This window comes from Maylandia zebra, linkage group LG11 (genome assembly GCF_041146795.1).
Source record: "Maylandia zebra isolate NMK-2024a linkage group LG11, Mzebra_GT3a, whole genome shotgun sequence".
In the NCBI taxonomy this organism is placed as follows: Eukaryota; Metazoa; Chordata; class Actinopteri; order Cichliformes; family Cichlidae; genus Maylandia; species Maylandia zebra.
This window is the reverse complement of record NC_135177.1, coordinates 18,455,135-18,469,322: the sequence shown is the minus strand read 5'-3', so window position 1 is coordinate 18,469,322 and position 14,188 is coordinate 18,455,135. Positions and strand designations below refer to the sequence as shown.

At 39.9% G+C, this 14,188-nt stretch overlaps 3 protein-coding genes and 1 long non-coding RNA gene across 4 annotated transcripts; all 4 read right to left on the bottom strand.

Annotated features, from left to right (window-relative positions):
• Window positions 1-2,090: 2,090 nt before the first annotated feature.
• LOC143421068 (uncharacterized) lies at window positions 2,091-3,059 on the bottom strand. The gene is made up of 2 exons (XR_013100797.1): window positions 2,351-3,059; window positions 2,091-2,261 (listed from the first exon to the last, which is right to left on the bottom strand). It is a non-coding gene; the product is annotated as an uncharacterized LOC143421068 (long non-coding RNA).
• A 1,429-nt stretch (window positions 3,060-4,488) lies between these two features.
• Window positions 4,489-6,252, bottom strand: LOC101471719 (chemerin-like receptor 1). The gene is made up of 2 exons (XM_004541697.3): window positions 6,243-6,252; window positions 4,489-5,953 (listed from the first exon to the last, which is right to left on the bottom strand). The coding sequence occupies exons 1-2, from the start codon at window positions 6,250-6,252 to the stop codon at window positions 4,902-4,904; spliced, it is 1,062 nt and encodes a 353-aa protein (XP_004541754.3). The 3' UTR covers window positions 4,489-4,901.
• Window positions 6,253-6,829: 577 nt separating this feature from the next.
• On the bottom strand, window positions 6,830-8,675 carry LOC101484182 (chymotrypsin-like protease CTRL-1). Its single transcript, XM_004541570.5, has 7 exons — window positions 8,567-8,675; window positions 8,199-8,302; window positions 7,994-8,073; window positions 7,832-7,913; window positions 7,552-7,732; window positions 7,221-7,351; window positions 6,830-7,025 (listed from the first exon to the last, which is right to left on the bottom strand). Exons 1-7 carry the CDS (start codon window positions 8,610-8,612, stop codon window positions 6,864-6,866), a joined length of 786 nt encoding a protein of 261 aa, XP_004541627.3. The 5' UTR covers window positions 8,613-8,675; the 3' UTR covers window positions 6,830-6,863.
• A 468-nt stretch (window positions 8,676-9,143) lies between these two features.
• hsc70 (heat shock cognate 70) lies at window positions 9,144-13,691 on the bottom strand. Its single transcript, XM_004541571.5, has 9 exons — window positions 13,544-13,691; window positions 12,204-12,408; window positions 11,838-12,043; window positions 11,371-11,523; window positions 10,743-11,298; window positions 10,421-10,623; window positions 10,101-10,299; window positions 9,757-9,989; window positions 9,144-9,565 (listed from the first exon to the last, which is right to left on the bottom strand). The coding sequence occupies exons 2-9, from the start codon at window positions 12,406-12,408 to the stop codon at window positions 9,371-9,373; spliced, it is 1,950 nt and encodes a 649-aa protein (XP_004541628.1). The 5' UTR covers window positions 13,544-13,691; the 3' UTR covers window positions 9,144-9,370.
• Window positions 13,692-14,188: the final 497 nt, after the last annotated feature.

The window sequence follows — 14,188 nt, the reverse complement described above, 5'->3', positions numbered from 1 at the left end:
TATGGAGGGGAGAGGCTTCGAGCATGGAAGGCCGCACGCGCTTACACAACACTGATATCATGTTATTCTTTGTGATCTTATATTCAGTTATATCTTTTGTTATGTTTTAAGTAGTGGCAGTTGATTAAACAATATTACATACTTGCTTCAGAGCATTACACACTGATCACCTTAACAAACCTGGAAATCCTTGTAGCTGCAATGTTGTGTCTCCATAGGGGACGGTTGGCTCCAGGAGATAAGCGGGAGTCAGTGCCTGTCCTCGGGATGGAGAGAATGTTCCTTTGCTGTGTCAAATAACTGTCAACATTGATTGTATTGTACCTGTCTTACGCATGAGGGGGCGTTCTAATACCCTGATTTCATAAAACTATTGTGATGTGGTTTTTGAGGTGAGATCTGATGCTGTCTGCGTGCGGTGTCCATCTCCCACGCGTGTGATCATTAAAATCATCGTTTGATTCAACCCGGCCGGACCAGTGTTGTTATTTTGGTTTTTCCTCTTGTATCCATCCCCAATATTTGAATTCGTAACAATGCATATAAGGCAAAACACAGAGCCTGTTTCTTTGAAATGGGAAAATCAAGAGATGTCAACCAAAACACCAGGAAAAGAATCGTGGAGCTCCATAAGTGTGGCTCCATTTTGAATACAATTTGGTGCCATTTACAATTAAGAAATACAGATAGTTTCTCTCTTTACTCTTAAAGTTAACAAATATGTTTTTATATTTATCAATCTAAAAAAAAGAAACATTTAGTCTGATTTGATATTACAATTAAAAAAGTATATCTGTTTTTATCTGAAGAGTGTGTAAATATCTGGTTTCAACTGTAGATTTGATGATTGTCAGCACAAAGAGGGAGAGAGAGGAACAGAGATGGAACAAGAGCAGGTGAGACACACGTTAGTCAAATGGTTGTTTACCAAAAGTATCACCGTATCACAGGTCCTCATGTATCTCGTACCTAGTGTTCCTTTTTAGGTTTGTTATTTTTCAAGTTATATATTTATTAAGTTATGCAGGCTTGTTTGCACAACAAGGCTAAATAATTATATGAACTTTTCTCAATCTAAATAGTGGACTTTGGTAGAATTAAAAACTAACCTGAGTTTTTCAGAAACTACTGCAGAAACTGCTGCATATTCTACAGTAATTTTCCCACACAGCCATCTTTAGGATTTACAGAGAATCATCTGAAAAAACGTAACGTGAGTTTTCATTATGTGGTTCGGAATCACCAAGATGGAGATGGATAACGTTCCCAGCAGCACGTTTACTCTCTGCACCTCAACAACATAAAAAACAGTTCCTGTGTAAAGCCTTCATGATAATCCTCTGGCCACTCAGAAGCCAAAAAGCTTTGCCAGGTCTGATGAGCCTCAGTCTCTGTTATAGGATCAGAATTTGGTGTAAATATTATGACAGAATGGATCCACCCATTTTTTTGCACACTTAAATACACTAAGTACCAACCGAGCATTGTTTACATTCCACAGACTACTGGAGGATTGCTGTAGTTTCTTGAACTAGTTTAACATGAGTTCACTGTACTCAAATGGCCTCCACAGTCACTAGATCTCAACCTACGCCGACAGATTGGATGTGCAAGCATTATTAAAGGTCATAAAACCTGTCTTGGTGGATAGAAGGCTGTCACATTATATTGGTCAAATTAACGTGGGAGGTACTAAATGACTCATATGAAATATTTTATTTTCACAATAAGATTAATCTTTTATTTACAGATTTTTCCTGGAGATTCTTTAAAAGGCCCACAATTTCATTTTCTCAATAGTTAACACAAACTTCTCAAGATCATCTGTGCATGTCTGAGTACAAATCCAATCCAGAAAATGAGTGGGTGACAAAGAGGTAACAAATACTGAACTTACTGACCAGCTACACATAGATCCCAACAGGACAGCTCCAATACCACAGTTGCAAATGTGTCTGCATTCATTTTTAGTATTTGTGCTTTTCCTTGTTGTCTTTTGTCGTGGAATTTTGTAAATAAAGTCTGCAACACTGAAAGAGCTGTGATCAAACTGTCACGGACTGTAGTAGGACTCCGGCACAGAGCAGAGGTCAATGCAAGAAACAATGTTTATTTACAAAGTCACCAGGTACAGATATATAGAGTGAGGGAATAGCGGTGGTCCAGGGTCATAAAGGAAAGTCCGGGAAGGGAATCACGTTCACTCTTGCTCCTCTCTTCACAAAGGTTCACACGTCGGGTTGGTCACGGCTCCGGGGAAACTGTGCACAGAAAAAGGTGGGTTACGCTAACGCAGAAATCACAGACAAACTTCACAGAGCTAGAGATGACAAAGCTGAGATTCACTAACGTGTCTCACACAATCATCCAGCGATGAGACTGTCTGCGTCCCTGCCTTAAGTGTCCAACCTGTAATTGGTGCCTGATGAGACACAGGTGTGTACGCCGAGGGCGGGAGCCCGCAGTGAGCTCCGCCCTGGTGGGGAGGCAAGAGGAGAACGTACACAAAAACACATGTGGCCTTGTCGAGCCGGCCGGGCAGACACGGGGACCATGACACAAACTATTTATTACTGCGCAGGAGAATACACATACACACTCCCAAACATGACAGGTTCATAGTAATGAGCATTCTAACCTCGGGACAAGCATGTTTATAACATCCCACAAACTGTATATCGTTTCAGTTACAACAGTCTTTTGTCCTGCCTGGGCTGTTGCTGCACAAACAAGACTCCCACTATCCTTTCCCAGGCCACCACCTGGCGCTGGCCGTGCACTTCATCCTTCTGAGCAAAACAGTTAACAGATAACATAGTGAAACATTGTTAGGCCTAGCTAAGCAGTTTTCACAAGCTCATGCTGACACATACTTGCTTCATCTTAAGCAGGTTATACAAAAGTTTATACAGAAATCATACAGTGAAGATGTACCAAAAGCAGCATTAGAGCTTGTGAAGCTTCAGATACTTTAGACACAATAGCCTGCAGAGACCTGGCCTGATGAAGTAGCTCGCCAGAATCGCAATCACAAACAAAATTACATTTATCACCAAGGTTTTACCAAGGTTTGTCTGCTTGTCATAGTGCGCCAGTGGTACAAAACTGAATACATGTCTCTCTCTCTCTCTCTCTCTCTCTCTCTCTCTCTCTCTCTCTCTATATATATATATATATATATATATATATATATATATATATATATATATATATATGTCATCAAATTCCTGTAACACTATTTCCTATAAAGACAAAGGCCCAGTCAGCATTTACTCACATTTGCACAGAAGCCTTCTATATGGTGTTGTTTTGTTTCCATGGCCACTGTGTCTATGGAGATGGTGTTTGCTTGGTATTGCAGTTCTGTGTGTCTCAGTGCATATTGAATCCTTAGCCAGATTCTAAGCAGTACCAAACATTGCAGTGATTTGCTGTCATGTGATTGACTGGTTAGAAATTTGCCTTAACACGCAGTTTAACAGGCGTGCCCAATAAAGTGGCTGATGAGTCTAGGTTGTTGGCTTTCCAAAATCTAATTTTACTGACACTTCAGATCCTCCATGAATGCCACCCGTTAACTTGCTTATATAGAATTAAAGAAACATTAGACAAAGACAATTGCAGTCTTTGGCATTTCGAGTTTTTATATACACATGTTTCATTTCTAAACAGCTTGACAAAGGGAGTGATCACAGATGACCAGTTTTGGGACAATGTGTTCAAAAGGATGGGTTGTCAGTGTTGAGCTTGTAAGCCAACTCTGAATACACTGCTTGTCCTTCTTCTAACATTTTCACACTGGAGAATGGAAAACTGGGTGTGAATGTAGCATTTGTGGAATTGTTTTTCTTGAGCAATATTGGATTTATTGGAATTTTAACAATGACTGAGTTTAATGTGCTAAAGGGACAGATAAATATTGTATAATTTTACAGTTTTTGAATCTAATAATGTAAATCATACAGTCGCCATTGTAGGATTGTAGTTTTGCGTTTAGCGATATTGCAAAATGTTTTTCAGCAACATTGCGGTAAGAAAAAAATGTAACAATGTTTTTATTGCTACTGAGTTCCATTTTTAGTTTTAGCATGAATAGTGAAGCAGGTGTTGTTCTGATAATAAAAAAAACCACAAGAAAAAAGAAGCAAGCACAGCACATCTGTGCAGCAAGATAAGATAGATGCTGTTTAAATCTCAGGTTCATGTACCACACTTCATGGTTTAATAGCTTACAAATAATATTAATGTTGGTCATTTTTGGGACCTGTTTTCATCGTTGTTTTGTTTTAAAAGTGATGTTTTTGTGGTTTGTGGTGTACTTCGATTTACGCAATGTGTTCCATTTTGCAAATGCAAGAAGTATACAGCACCATGATATCCTGTAAGATAAAACAGCGGTTGCCAGGGCGCAAGTAAGGTTTGTCAGTCAAATGCACCCTTTTATCATGTTTTTCTTTACCAGACAAAAGAAAAATGCAAAAAACTCAATCACTGTTCAGTCACTTGTCACAGTTTTATAGATGTTGATAGTGATTTACATGGTTAAAGAAGCTGGAGCAATAAAATGTAGATATATATATACAAATATAAAACTGATGTAAAAATTTTGACATTCAAATGATAGAAATCCAAGACCTTCAAAACCACAGTATAGAAGTCTTATTTTCTTTTTAAAAAACTTGTGTTATATGTTACATTAATTGATTAATCAAGAACTTAATCCGACTGATTTGATTGGATTATGGTTTCATGCATAATTATATTGTGCCTTACCCCAACAGACTTATAGGACACCCATAATAATCAGAGCCAGGGTACCAACATTATACTGTATGTTTCAAAGAGATGAGATGAACATCTTGCATTATTGATTTATTTCATCATCTATTGGTGAGATCTTATTAAGTGCTAAGTGTCTTTTCAGTGATGACTACTTTGCTTTCTGTGCAGGATTCAAAAGCAGCTGGGTTGAGCTTCTCTAAAGTCGTGGCAGCGTCTGACTTTCGGGAAATCCTTGAAAATGTTGATGACATGGAGTGAGTGACGATAAATGACACGTGGTCCTCTGCCAGAGCACTCTCAAGTACAAAACATATGGACTGCCGAAGCTTCTTCGTGAATTCTTCACACATGAAAACATAGAGGATGGGGTTCAGGCAGCTGTTCAGAAAAGCCAGACTCACAGTCAGAGGACCCATGATTCTAACAATGTTCCTGAGGTCTGGGTTATTCACAGCCTTTAATTCTATAAAGTTAAAAATATGGAAGGGTAACCAGCAGATGAAGAATGCAAAAATGATGGAGAAAATGATTCTGCGAGATCTCCTTCTCCTTGTTCTCTGCATGCGCATTGCACGGATCCCTATGGCCACATAAGAGATGACTATTACCAGGAATGGGATCACAAAGCCCATAAGAAAGCGAAAAATGTGGAGACTCCATTTTTGTTCATGTGTCATAGAATAACCACAGTAATATGTCCCATTATCTCCTAACACGGTGCGAAAAGTGGCATAAGGAGTGCTGCAGATCGCAGCAGTCACCCAGATACCAGCACATATGAGCCGAGCTTTGCAGACTGTGCGCTTGTTGTGTGCCCACACCACCACCCAGATGGACAGACAACGATCCAAACTTATAGCTGTCAGAGTAAAGATGCTGGCAAACATGTTGACTAAACTCACAAAGTTGTTGAGCTTGCACACGAATTGTCCAAAAGGCCACTGGTGACTCTGAGAGAGAGAAATGACTGAGAATATCAGGAAGGCTGTGAAAAGGAAGTCAGCTATGGCCAAGTTAAGAAACCAAATTGAGTTTACAGTTTTCTTCATTTTGAATCCAGTCACGTAGATAACCAGAGCGTTGCCCAGAGTTCCAACTATAAATATCAAGCAGTACATGATAATGGCGGCTCTTTGTATGTATGTCGAAGCTGATTCCAGTGTAGATTGACCTGTGAAGTATTGTATTATTATTTTAACACATAATATAATATAATATAATATAATATAATATAATATAATATAATATAATATAATATAATATAATATAATATAATATATACACGCACACACAAAATAAGTGCTTTGCAGATTTTATATATGTATATTAAAGTATTGGCACATGATCTATGCACCATATCACAAGATCATGCGTTTCAGTTTGTGTAACTTAACATGTGCACAGCTTTAACTAAATTTCTGTTTTAGTGAGAACTGACAACAGGCATGTAAGTATCTTACCAGTCCCCATGTTTCTTTTAGCTGAGAGATTCTGTCTTTACTGCCTCTTCTAGAAGTCTTTGATTACTCTTCCCTTTTAGTTTACGCGGTAGCAAATGAAGCAACGCACGCAGAAATGAGCTGATAGAAAACCAGCAACACCCCAGAATATGCTAATGCTGCAACACTTTTGTAATTATGCTTCAAAAGTGGGAGACGCCTTACATGTGTAATACTGTACAAGGTCTGTCTTGTTATAGTGTGTGGTTTCCAACATTTTAGTTCTGCTATGCAGTCTTTAGTAACCACTTTCACTATCCTACCCAATCACCCTCACTCTCTGGCTTATCAGATGGGCATGAAAAACAACAAACCAACAGTAGCTGTTTTAGAAATCTATTGTTCTGTTTGTCACAAATTCACCAAACATCAGTATTGTGGGATTTGCTAACATCAAATGTCAGTTGTAATAGTAATAACTAGTAAAATACTAGTGCGATTGTTATTCATTTACCGATAATATTGTAATCATTGATGGAAAGATGGGAAACGTGGTGTGCTCTTATTTATTTTGCTAGCAGTATATTAAAGGGAAGCCTACACATGTGTGTTTTGCTGATTTATTTATTTTTTTCTTAAGCTTCAGTTATTAGCAATTGTTTGGTCGACCCAGCTGCGCAGGTAGGACACACGAGAATACACAGCAGGGGTGTAGACATTGCAGTTAGAGGTTCCCCAGGACACAATACCAGTGAGGTACCATACACCACTGCTCTCACAGACCAGAGGGCCACCAGAGTCACCCTAAAGTAGACAAAGGGGATGTTTTTACTTTGTTGATATAAAAGAAAATATTATATTTTTATCATGCTCTTGATATTATTCAGCAGTGATGCATTTAATTTCTGCATTTTCTGAAAATTCTGAGCTACCCCCTAAAATTTGACCTTCTAAGAGTATTTCTGATCATTGTCATAATCATTTTGAAGTGGTTGTTACCTGACAGGAAGACACTCCAGAAGCACCAGCACAGATCATGGCATCAGTGATTCTGTTGTAACCCCAGTAGCTCTTGCACTGATCAGGGCTGATCAGAGGCAGGGCGGTCTGCTGGAGGAAGCGAGGGCTTGCTGAGAAAAACAAAAAAAAGGATATGAATAAAAAGAATTAGTCTAATTGCAAACAAAGTCTTTCACATTTTTCTCCAGGAACTATGCAGCAGTGTATATTATTCATTTATTTATCTGCATTACCTTTTTGTAAACTAAGTTTTTTACACCAGTGTATTGTGAGATGATTATCTCAATTTACCCGTTGGAAAAAAACTCACATGTTACTCCAGTCCGGCCCCATCCAGTGGTGACACATTTGGTTCCAGAGGGGATGCTGCTGGTGGAAGACATCAGGCACACAGGTGACACACGGGAAGTATACTGTGCTGGGGAGGACAGCCTCAGAAGAGTGATGTCATTGTTAAAGTTCTGGGAGTTGTAGTAGGGGTGAGTGATGGCCTAGATGAAGAGGTGAGGATAAACCACACACAAATATAATACGATTCAGACAAGGGCTTTGATGAAGACAACTTTCATTTGTGTTGTATTATAGCTCACCCTAGAAATGTACATGACCTGAATTGGCTCGCTATTGTACTGCCGATCATGTTCTCCCAGGATCACACGGTGGCGTGATGGACTAAAAAAAAGAAATAAATCAGGTGGATGATCAAAGTGTTGGAAGACTTATTGTGTTGCTACAGCACTCAAGTGACTTACTTCACACCGCAGTGAGCAGCAGTGACAACCCAGTACTGGTTGATCAGTGAAGCTCCACAGAAGTGGAATCCAGTGCTATCCTGCAATAAAGAAAAAAAAAATCTGTAACAAACTTCTACATTTTAATTTAAAATGAAATAAGTTGTTGTAAATTGTGACTGTAGCAAAACCACATTGTTTGTGAGTAGTAAATAACTGAAACTACCTGAAGCGAAACCTGCCAAGGCCAGGAGCCAGACACAGCATTTTCCCCGTTCACAATCTTGTTGTATCCACTCACTTGGGGCTTGATAGCAGGCACTCCACACCCTGAGACCCAGTGACATAAAAAAAGCTCAAAGTTATTTGACAAAAAGTGTCAGAGTTAATTCTGTATGTATTTTTGTACTTGTCTTTTTTGGTGGTGCACAAAATGCTTAACTGTGTTTCCCATTTTCGCACACAGCTGACCAGTGTGTAAAGTATTTACTTTTGTGCAGCTAGTCAAACAGCAAGAGTAAAATCCACAACTACCACCACAGATCTCAGAGTGTGGTAGCAAATTTCTTTGTCATGAAATCACAAATCACTCACCCAATGCAGAGGCCACAAGAGCAAAGCAACTGATGATCAAGAACATGTTTGTGTTTCGGTCGTGATTCCCGAGTTTCAGATGTGGGGCACACTTGCTTTTATATGCACATCCAATACGCTTGACCCTGAACTGCATGTGTAGGTCTTCATGCCCCACCCACAATCCCCCCTTTCATGTGCCCACAGTATGGGAAAATGGCATCTGGTGATAAACTCAGTTTTTGCTGAATTCTAAATTCATTTTGCTAAAAGGCAAAAGCACCAAGTTGTCATGTAATAGACAGGAAAAACCTTTCATTGACCTTTGATCAAGATGTTCCAAGGTACATGCTCTTGCTTGCATCTTATCTTTCAAACTCACACATTTACAGTCAACATCTCACCTCTTTTTAACATCGACCTTCTTTCATTGTGGCAATATTTCCTGTAAATATTTCTTGTTAATAGGCAGGAAAAAGATACTGATCAGATTACATGTGGTTCGTTTACAGGAACCAGTTTTATCTGCACTTTTCTACAGCTGCAAGTTGAGTGTCTCTGTGCATACCTTAGTTTCACAAATGAGAAGATACACACGTTAAAGTTTTCAAATCAGAATTTTACTGTTGATATTTATTGATTTTTTGCATAAAAAAGCATTGATACAAAGGTGTGACTTTTAAACTATCTAAATATGCATCTGGATATTGAATGTGATGTGTGCTTAGATATTGCAAAACATTTGTTATAAACTTGACTAGATATTTATCAGATGTGTACTAGGTAAGGTGAATATCTATTGGCAAATAGTAAAAAACACTGAGTTCAGTCAACTTCCTCGATAGTTGGGCCAGAAGAGGAGCCACCTCCTGCACCGCCAGGGAAGCCACCGGGCATTCCTCCTGGCATTCCTCCTGGCATTGCTCCTGGCATGCCCCCTTGATATAGTTTAGAGATGATAGGGTTGCACACCTTCTCCAGTTCCTTCTGCTGGTGATCATACTCCTCCTTCTCTGCCATCTGGGGAAAGAAAAGAGCAAATATACTCTACTATGACAGAAGGCTTTGTGGGTCAGGAGTTGACAGGAAGCATATGACAGGAAAAGGAAAAAGGATATTGATTCATAACTTTGATACAATGTAATGCTCACTGCTTTCACAATTTTAGATAAAGAGGAACCTCGGTCTACTTTTAAGGCATGGCTTTTTACCTGGTTTCTGTCCAGCCATGCAATGACTTCGTTGCACTTGTCCACAATAGTCTTCTTGTCCTCTGGGCTGATCTTGTCTTGGAGTTTCTCATCCTCTACGGTGCTCTTCATGTTAAAGGCGAGAGATTCAAGGGAATTCTTGGCTGTCACTTTCTCCCTCTGGACTTCATCCTCAGCCCTGAACTGCTCTGCTTCCTGCACCATGCGCTCAATGTCTTCTTTGCTCAACCGGCCTGTGACAGAATTAAATTTTTTTCCCCTGCATTCATGTATAGGATTTGATTTTTTCATAATAAATTTGCTGCTGGATATATGAATTAGTATGTATTTTTTCATAATTGTACCTTTGTCATTGGTGATAGTTATTTTGTTCTCCTTTCCAGTGCTTTTGTCCACTGCAGACACATTGAGAATGCCATTTGCATCAATGTCAAAGGTCACCTCGATCTGAGGAACCCCTCTTGGAGCAGGTGGAATACCAGTCAGTTCAAACTTCCCAAGGATGTTATTGTCCTTAGTCATGGCTCTCTCACCTTCATACACCTGAAAACAATTATTCATATTGTAGCTTAATGTATCAGAGTCAGGTTTTAGTGTACACAAGTACCTAGAATGCAGCTGGGCATAAGGGTTAAACAGTTACACAACTTTAACCCTGATGTACCTGAATGAGCACACCGGGCTGGTTGTCTGAATAGGTGGTAAAGGTCTGGGTTTGCTTAGTGGGGATGGTGGTGTTTCTCTTGATAAGGACAGTCATTACTCCTCCAGCTGTCTCGATTCCCAGGGAAAGGGGTGTGACATCCAGCAGGAGTAGGTCCTGTACATTCTCAGACTTATCCCCAGCCAAGATGGCGGCCTGCACAGCTGTGGAGATTTTCCACAAAGTTAAACTGATTATGGTTTCAGTCAGCAGCTCTGTTTTATTGAGCCATAGTGCCAATAATATAGCCAAATATATAGTGATAAATGCTGCAGAGACCCACCTGCACCATAGGCGACAGCCTCATCAGGGTTAATGCTCTTATTGAGGTCACGACCATTAAAAAAGTCTTGGAGCAGCTTTTGAATCTTAGGGATACGTGTGGAGCCGCCCACCAGGACAATATCATGGATCTGTGTCTTGTCCATCTTGGCATCCCTCAGGGACTTCTCCACAGGCTCGAGGGTTCCACGGAACAGGTCTGCATTGAGTTCTTCGAAACGGGCCCTGGTGATGGAAGTGTAGAAATCTGTACCTTCATAGAGCGAGTCGATCTCGATGCTGGCCTGGGTGCTGCTGGAAAGGGTACGCTTGGCGCGTTCACAGGCTGTGCGGAGGCGACGCACGGCTCGCTTGTTGTTGATGATGTCCTTTTTGAACTTGCGTTTAAACTCAGCTGTGAAATGGTTCACCATGCGGTTGTCAAAGTCCTCACCGCCCAAGTGTGTGTCACCAGCAGTGGCCTTCACCTCAAAGATACCGTCCTCAATAGTCAAGATTGACACATCAAAAGTACCACCTCCGAGGTCAAAGATAAGCACATTGCGCTCCCCACCGACCTAAATTGAGAGGAGAGAATTACAAAGAGGAAGCCAAAATAGCAAAAGCTGAACATTTTAAAATTAGCTTACCTTCTTATCCAGTCCATAAGCAATAGCTGCAGCAGTAGGCTCATTGATGATGCGCAGTACATTAAGGCCAGAGATGGCCCCAGCATCTTTGGTGGCTTGACGCTGGGAATCGTTGAAGTAAGCTGGAACTGTGATGACTGCATTGGTCACAGGCTGTAAAGAGAATAAGACACTAAGTTAATATTGCTTCTTTTTTTTAGATCTGAAACTGCAAACATGAAAACTGTAAGGAACCACTTTATCTAACTATAATTTACTATACAGACACCACAGACACTAGATAACCTGGGGAACCTGCTTCATGTCAAAGTCATTAAACTTCAGTGCTATTATATTTTCGAGAAGTATTCATATTTAGAAAGATTAGCCAGTTTAGTTTGCTGATAGTTGCAGGGTTTTTTTCCTGCATAAAACCCAACTTTTCCACCTAATTTCAACGATCCTGTTATCCATTCACTTTTATCTACCTTGCCAAGATATGCTTCAGAAATCTCCTTCATTTTGGTGAGGACCATCGAGGATATCTCCTCTGCGTAGAAGGTTTTGATCTCACCCTTATATTCAACCTCCACTTTAGGTTTGGATGACTCATTAATGACTTTGAAGGGCCAGTGCTTCATATCAGATTGTACCACGAGATCGTCAAACTTACGACCAATCAGACGCTTTGCATCTGGAAATAGATTTAATGGAAAAAATTCGAATTGGTTAATGTAATGTTCAGTTTGGAGTGTATCGACAATATTTACGTGGTTATAAAGTGAGGACACAAAGAATACTTTTATTTGATCACTGCTTCAACCGATTTGTCGGTTGGGTATTGGAGTTCTTACCAAATACAGTGTTGGTTGGGTTCATAGCCACCTGGTTCTTGGCGGCATCTCCAATAAGTCTCTCTGTGTCTGTGAAAGCCACATAACTGGGTGTCGTCCTGTTTCCTTGGTCATTAGCAATGATCTCCACTTTGCCATGCTGGAAGATTCCCACACAGGAATATGTGGTGCCTAGATCAATACCCACTGCTGGTCCTTTAGACATCTGTGACACAGAAGAGAAACGTAGTACTGCAATCCCACATTTTTGCACATACTCATCATTATTGAGCCAAGGATTATTATCTGTTTGTATTTTTATAGTTCTAACATTTTCTGTGTGAAAATGTTATTTAAAATGTTACTGTAAGCATCTAGAAAGGTGAACCTGGTGCTGTTACATAAGCCCAGACACCACTACCACGTGAGGTCCGGTTTGCGGTGGTGTGCTGTCACAGTACCACAGTGACTTAAATGACCAGCTGACACTTGAAACATATACTACTGCTCTTCTGCCTTGGCAACATAATACTAGAGTGTCTTACTCAAGCTTTTAAATGTGCTACACTAATCCTGCAGTAGTGACCGGTGTATCTATTTTCCGACAGCTGGCTCTAAATAGCTTTCACTTATTATATAGAGTATCCTCATGTCTGCATAGTAATGAATGGACTGTGACAAAAAATCTTCAGGGATCAGTTAATCAGAGACTCAAACCTGGCCTGGTTCCTTTTAAAACTAATGATGTGAAAAAAGAAATGGACAGCATTGACATTCAGAAGGATTAGCAAAGTAGTCCTCTTATTATCACAGTTCTTGGAGTCGTGTTTTGAATTAATTGCCAAACTAAGGGAGCAAGACCCTTTTAGGAGCTGTGAAAATCACAAACACCCAGTTGATTATTACACTAAATCACAGAGCATAACGTTTCTTGGCTTATCTCCTGTTTTCTTTCTGCAAATGTGTCAATCATTGTTCCTCCAAGGCTCCAGATATGTTGCAAACAGAACTTATTATTGAATTATCACTTGTTATCCAGTTGGGTAACACAGAGCAGAAAATGCTGACAAACTGTTGTGGCAGCACTGTACCAACATCTGAAACTTGTTGCAAGACTGTTTTTACATGGAAATTAACCACCCACACAGAAACCACCCATGACCTTTGTGGAAATTTGAGAAACGTGAGCACTTTTCTTCATAGAGAATTAGATTTATTTTGTCATGCGATTGTTTGAAAAGAACCATGCAAGCCTCACTTGTTTGTGAATTTGACTTCTGCCAGTTAGACGTTGAAAGCAGTAAGCAAGACAGACTATGAAGCAAGGCCAGAAAGCAATTTATGCTTTTTATTCTTGTTACCTTTGCTGTTGAATTTTCAGCGCTTGACAGTTTACAGAATTAAAATGCTTTTTTTTCGCTCAACACCCAACACAGCCGTCTGAGCTTCTCTCCAGCACTCCTTTCCCCTCTTCTGGCAGGCAGACTAAGAGGACGAGTGTCAGTTCCCCAGTGTATAAAGAGCACTGTGCAAGGAGAGAGTGTGTCAGGTGATCCCATTGAGGAAAGTTCTCGATCCACGTCTTCTCTCTCCGAATCTCCAAATAGATTTCTATGTAAAAGCCTCTATTTTTAACTCTGTGGTTCTCTCCCAGTTTTACAGAACATAGGCATTACAGAACATGCTCTGTAATGAAGAAAGGTAGTTCCTGAACATTGATAATTAGGTTCACATACTCCATAAATGGTGATGAGTGAGGACAAAGTTTTTATTAAAAACAGCTTGTAAATATTGCATGGTGCACATTACCATGTGTCCCGGTCCCGTACCAGCAGACTGAGAGACAGCTTTTTCCATCAGGCCATCAGACTGCTGAACACGTCATAGACACCTCAGCTTCACTACTGGAACTTCAACATTATGCACTCCACACTGTATATAAATGCCACTTGTTTTGCACATATTCAACTCTGTATATTTTATATATTTTATTATTATTATTTTAT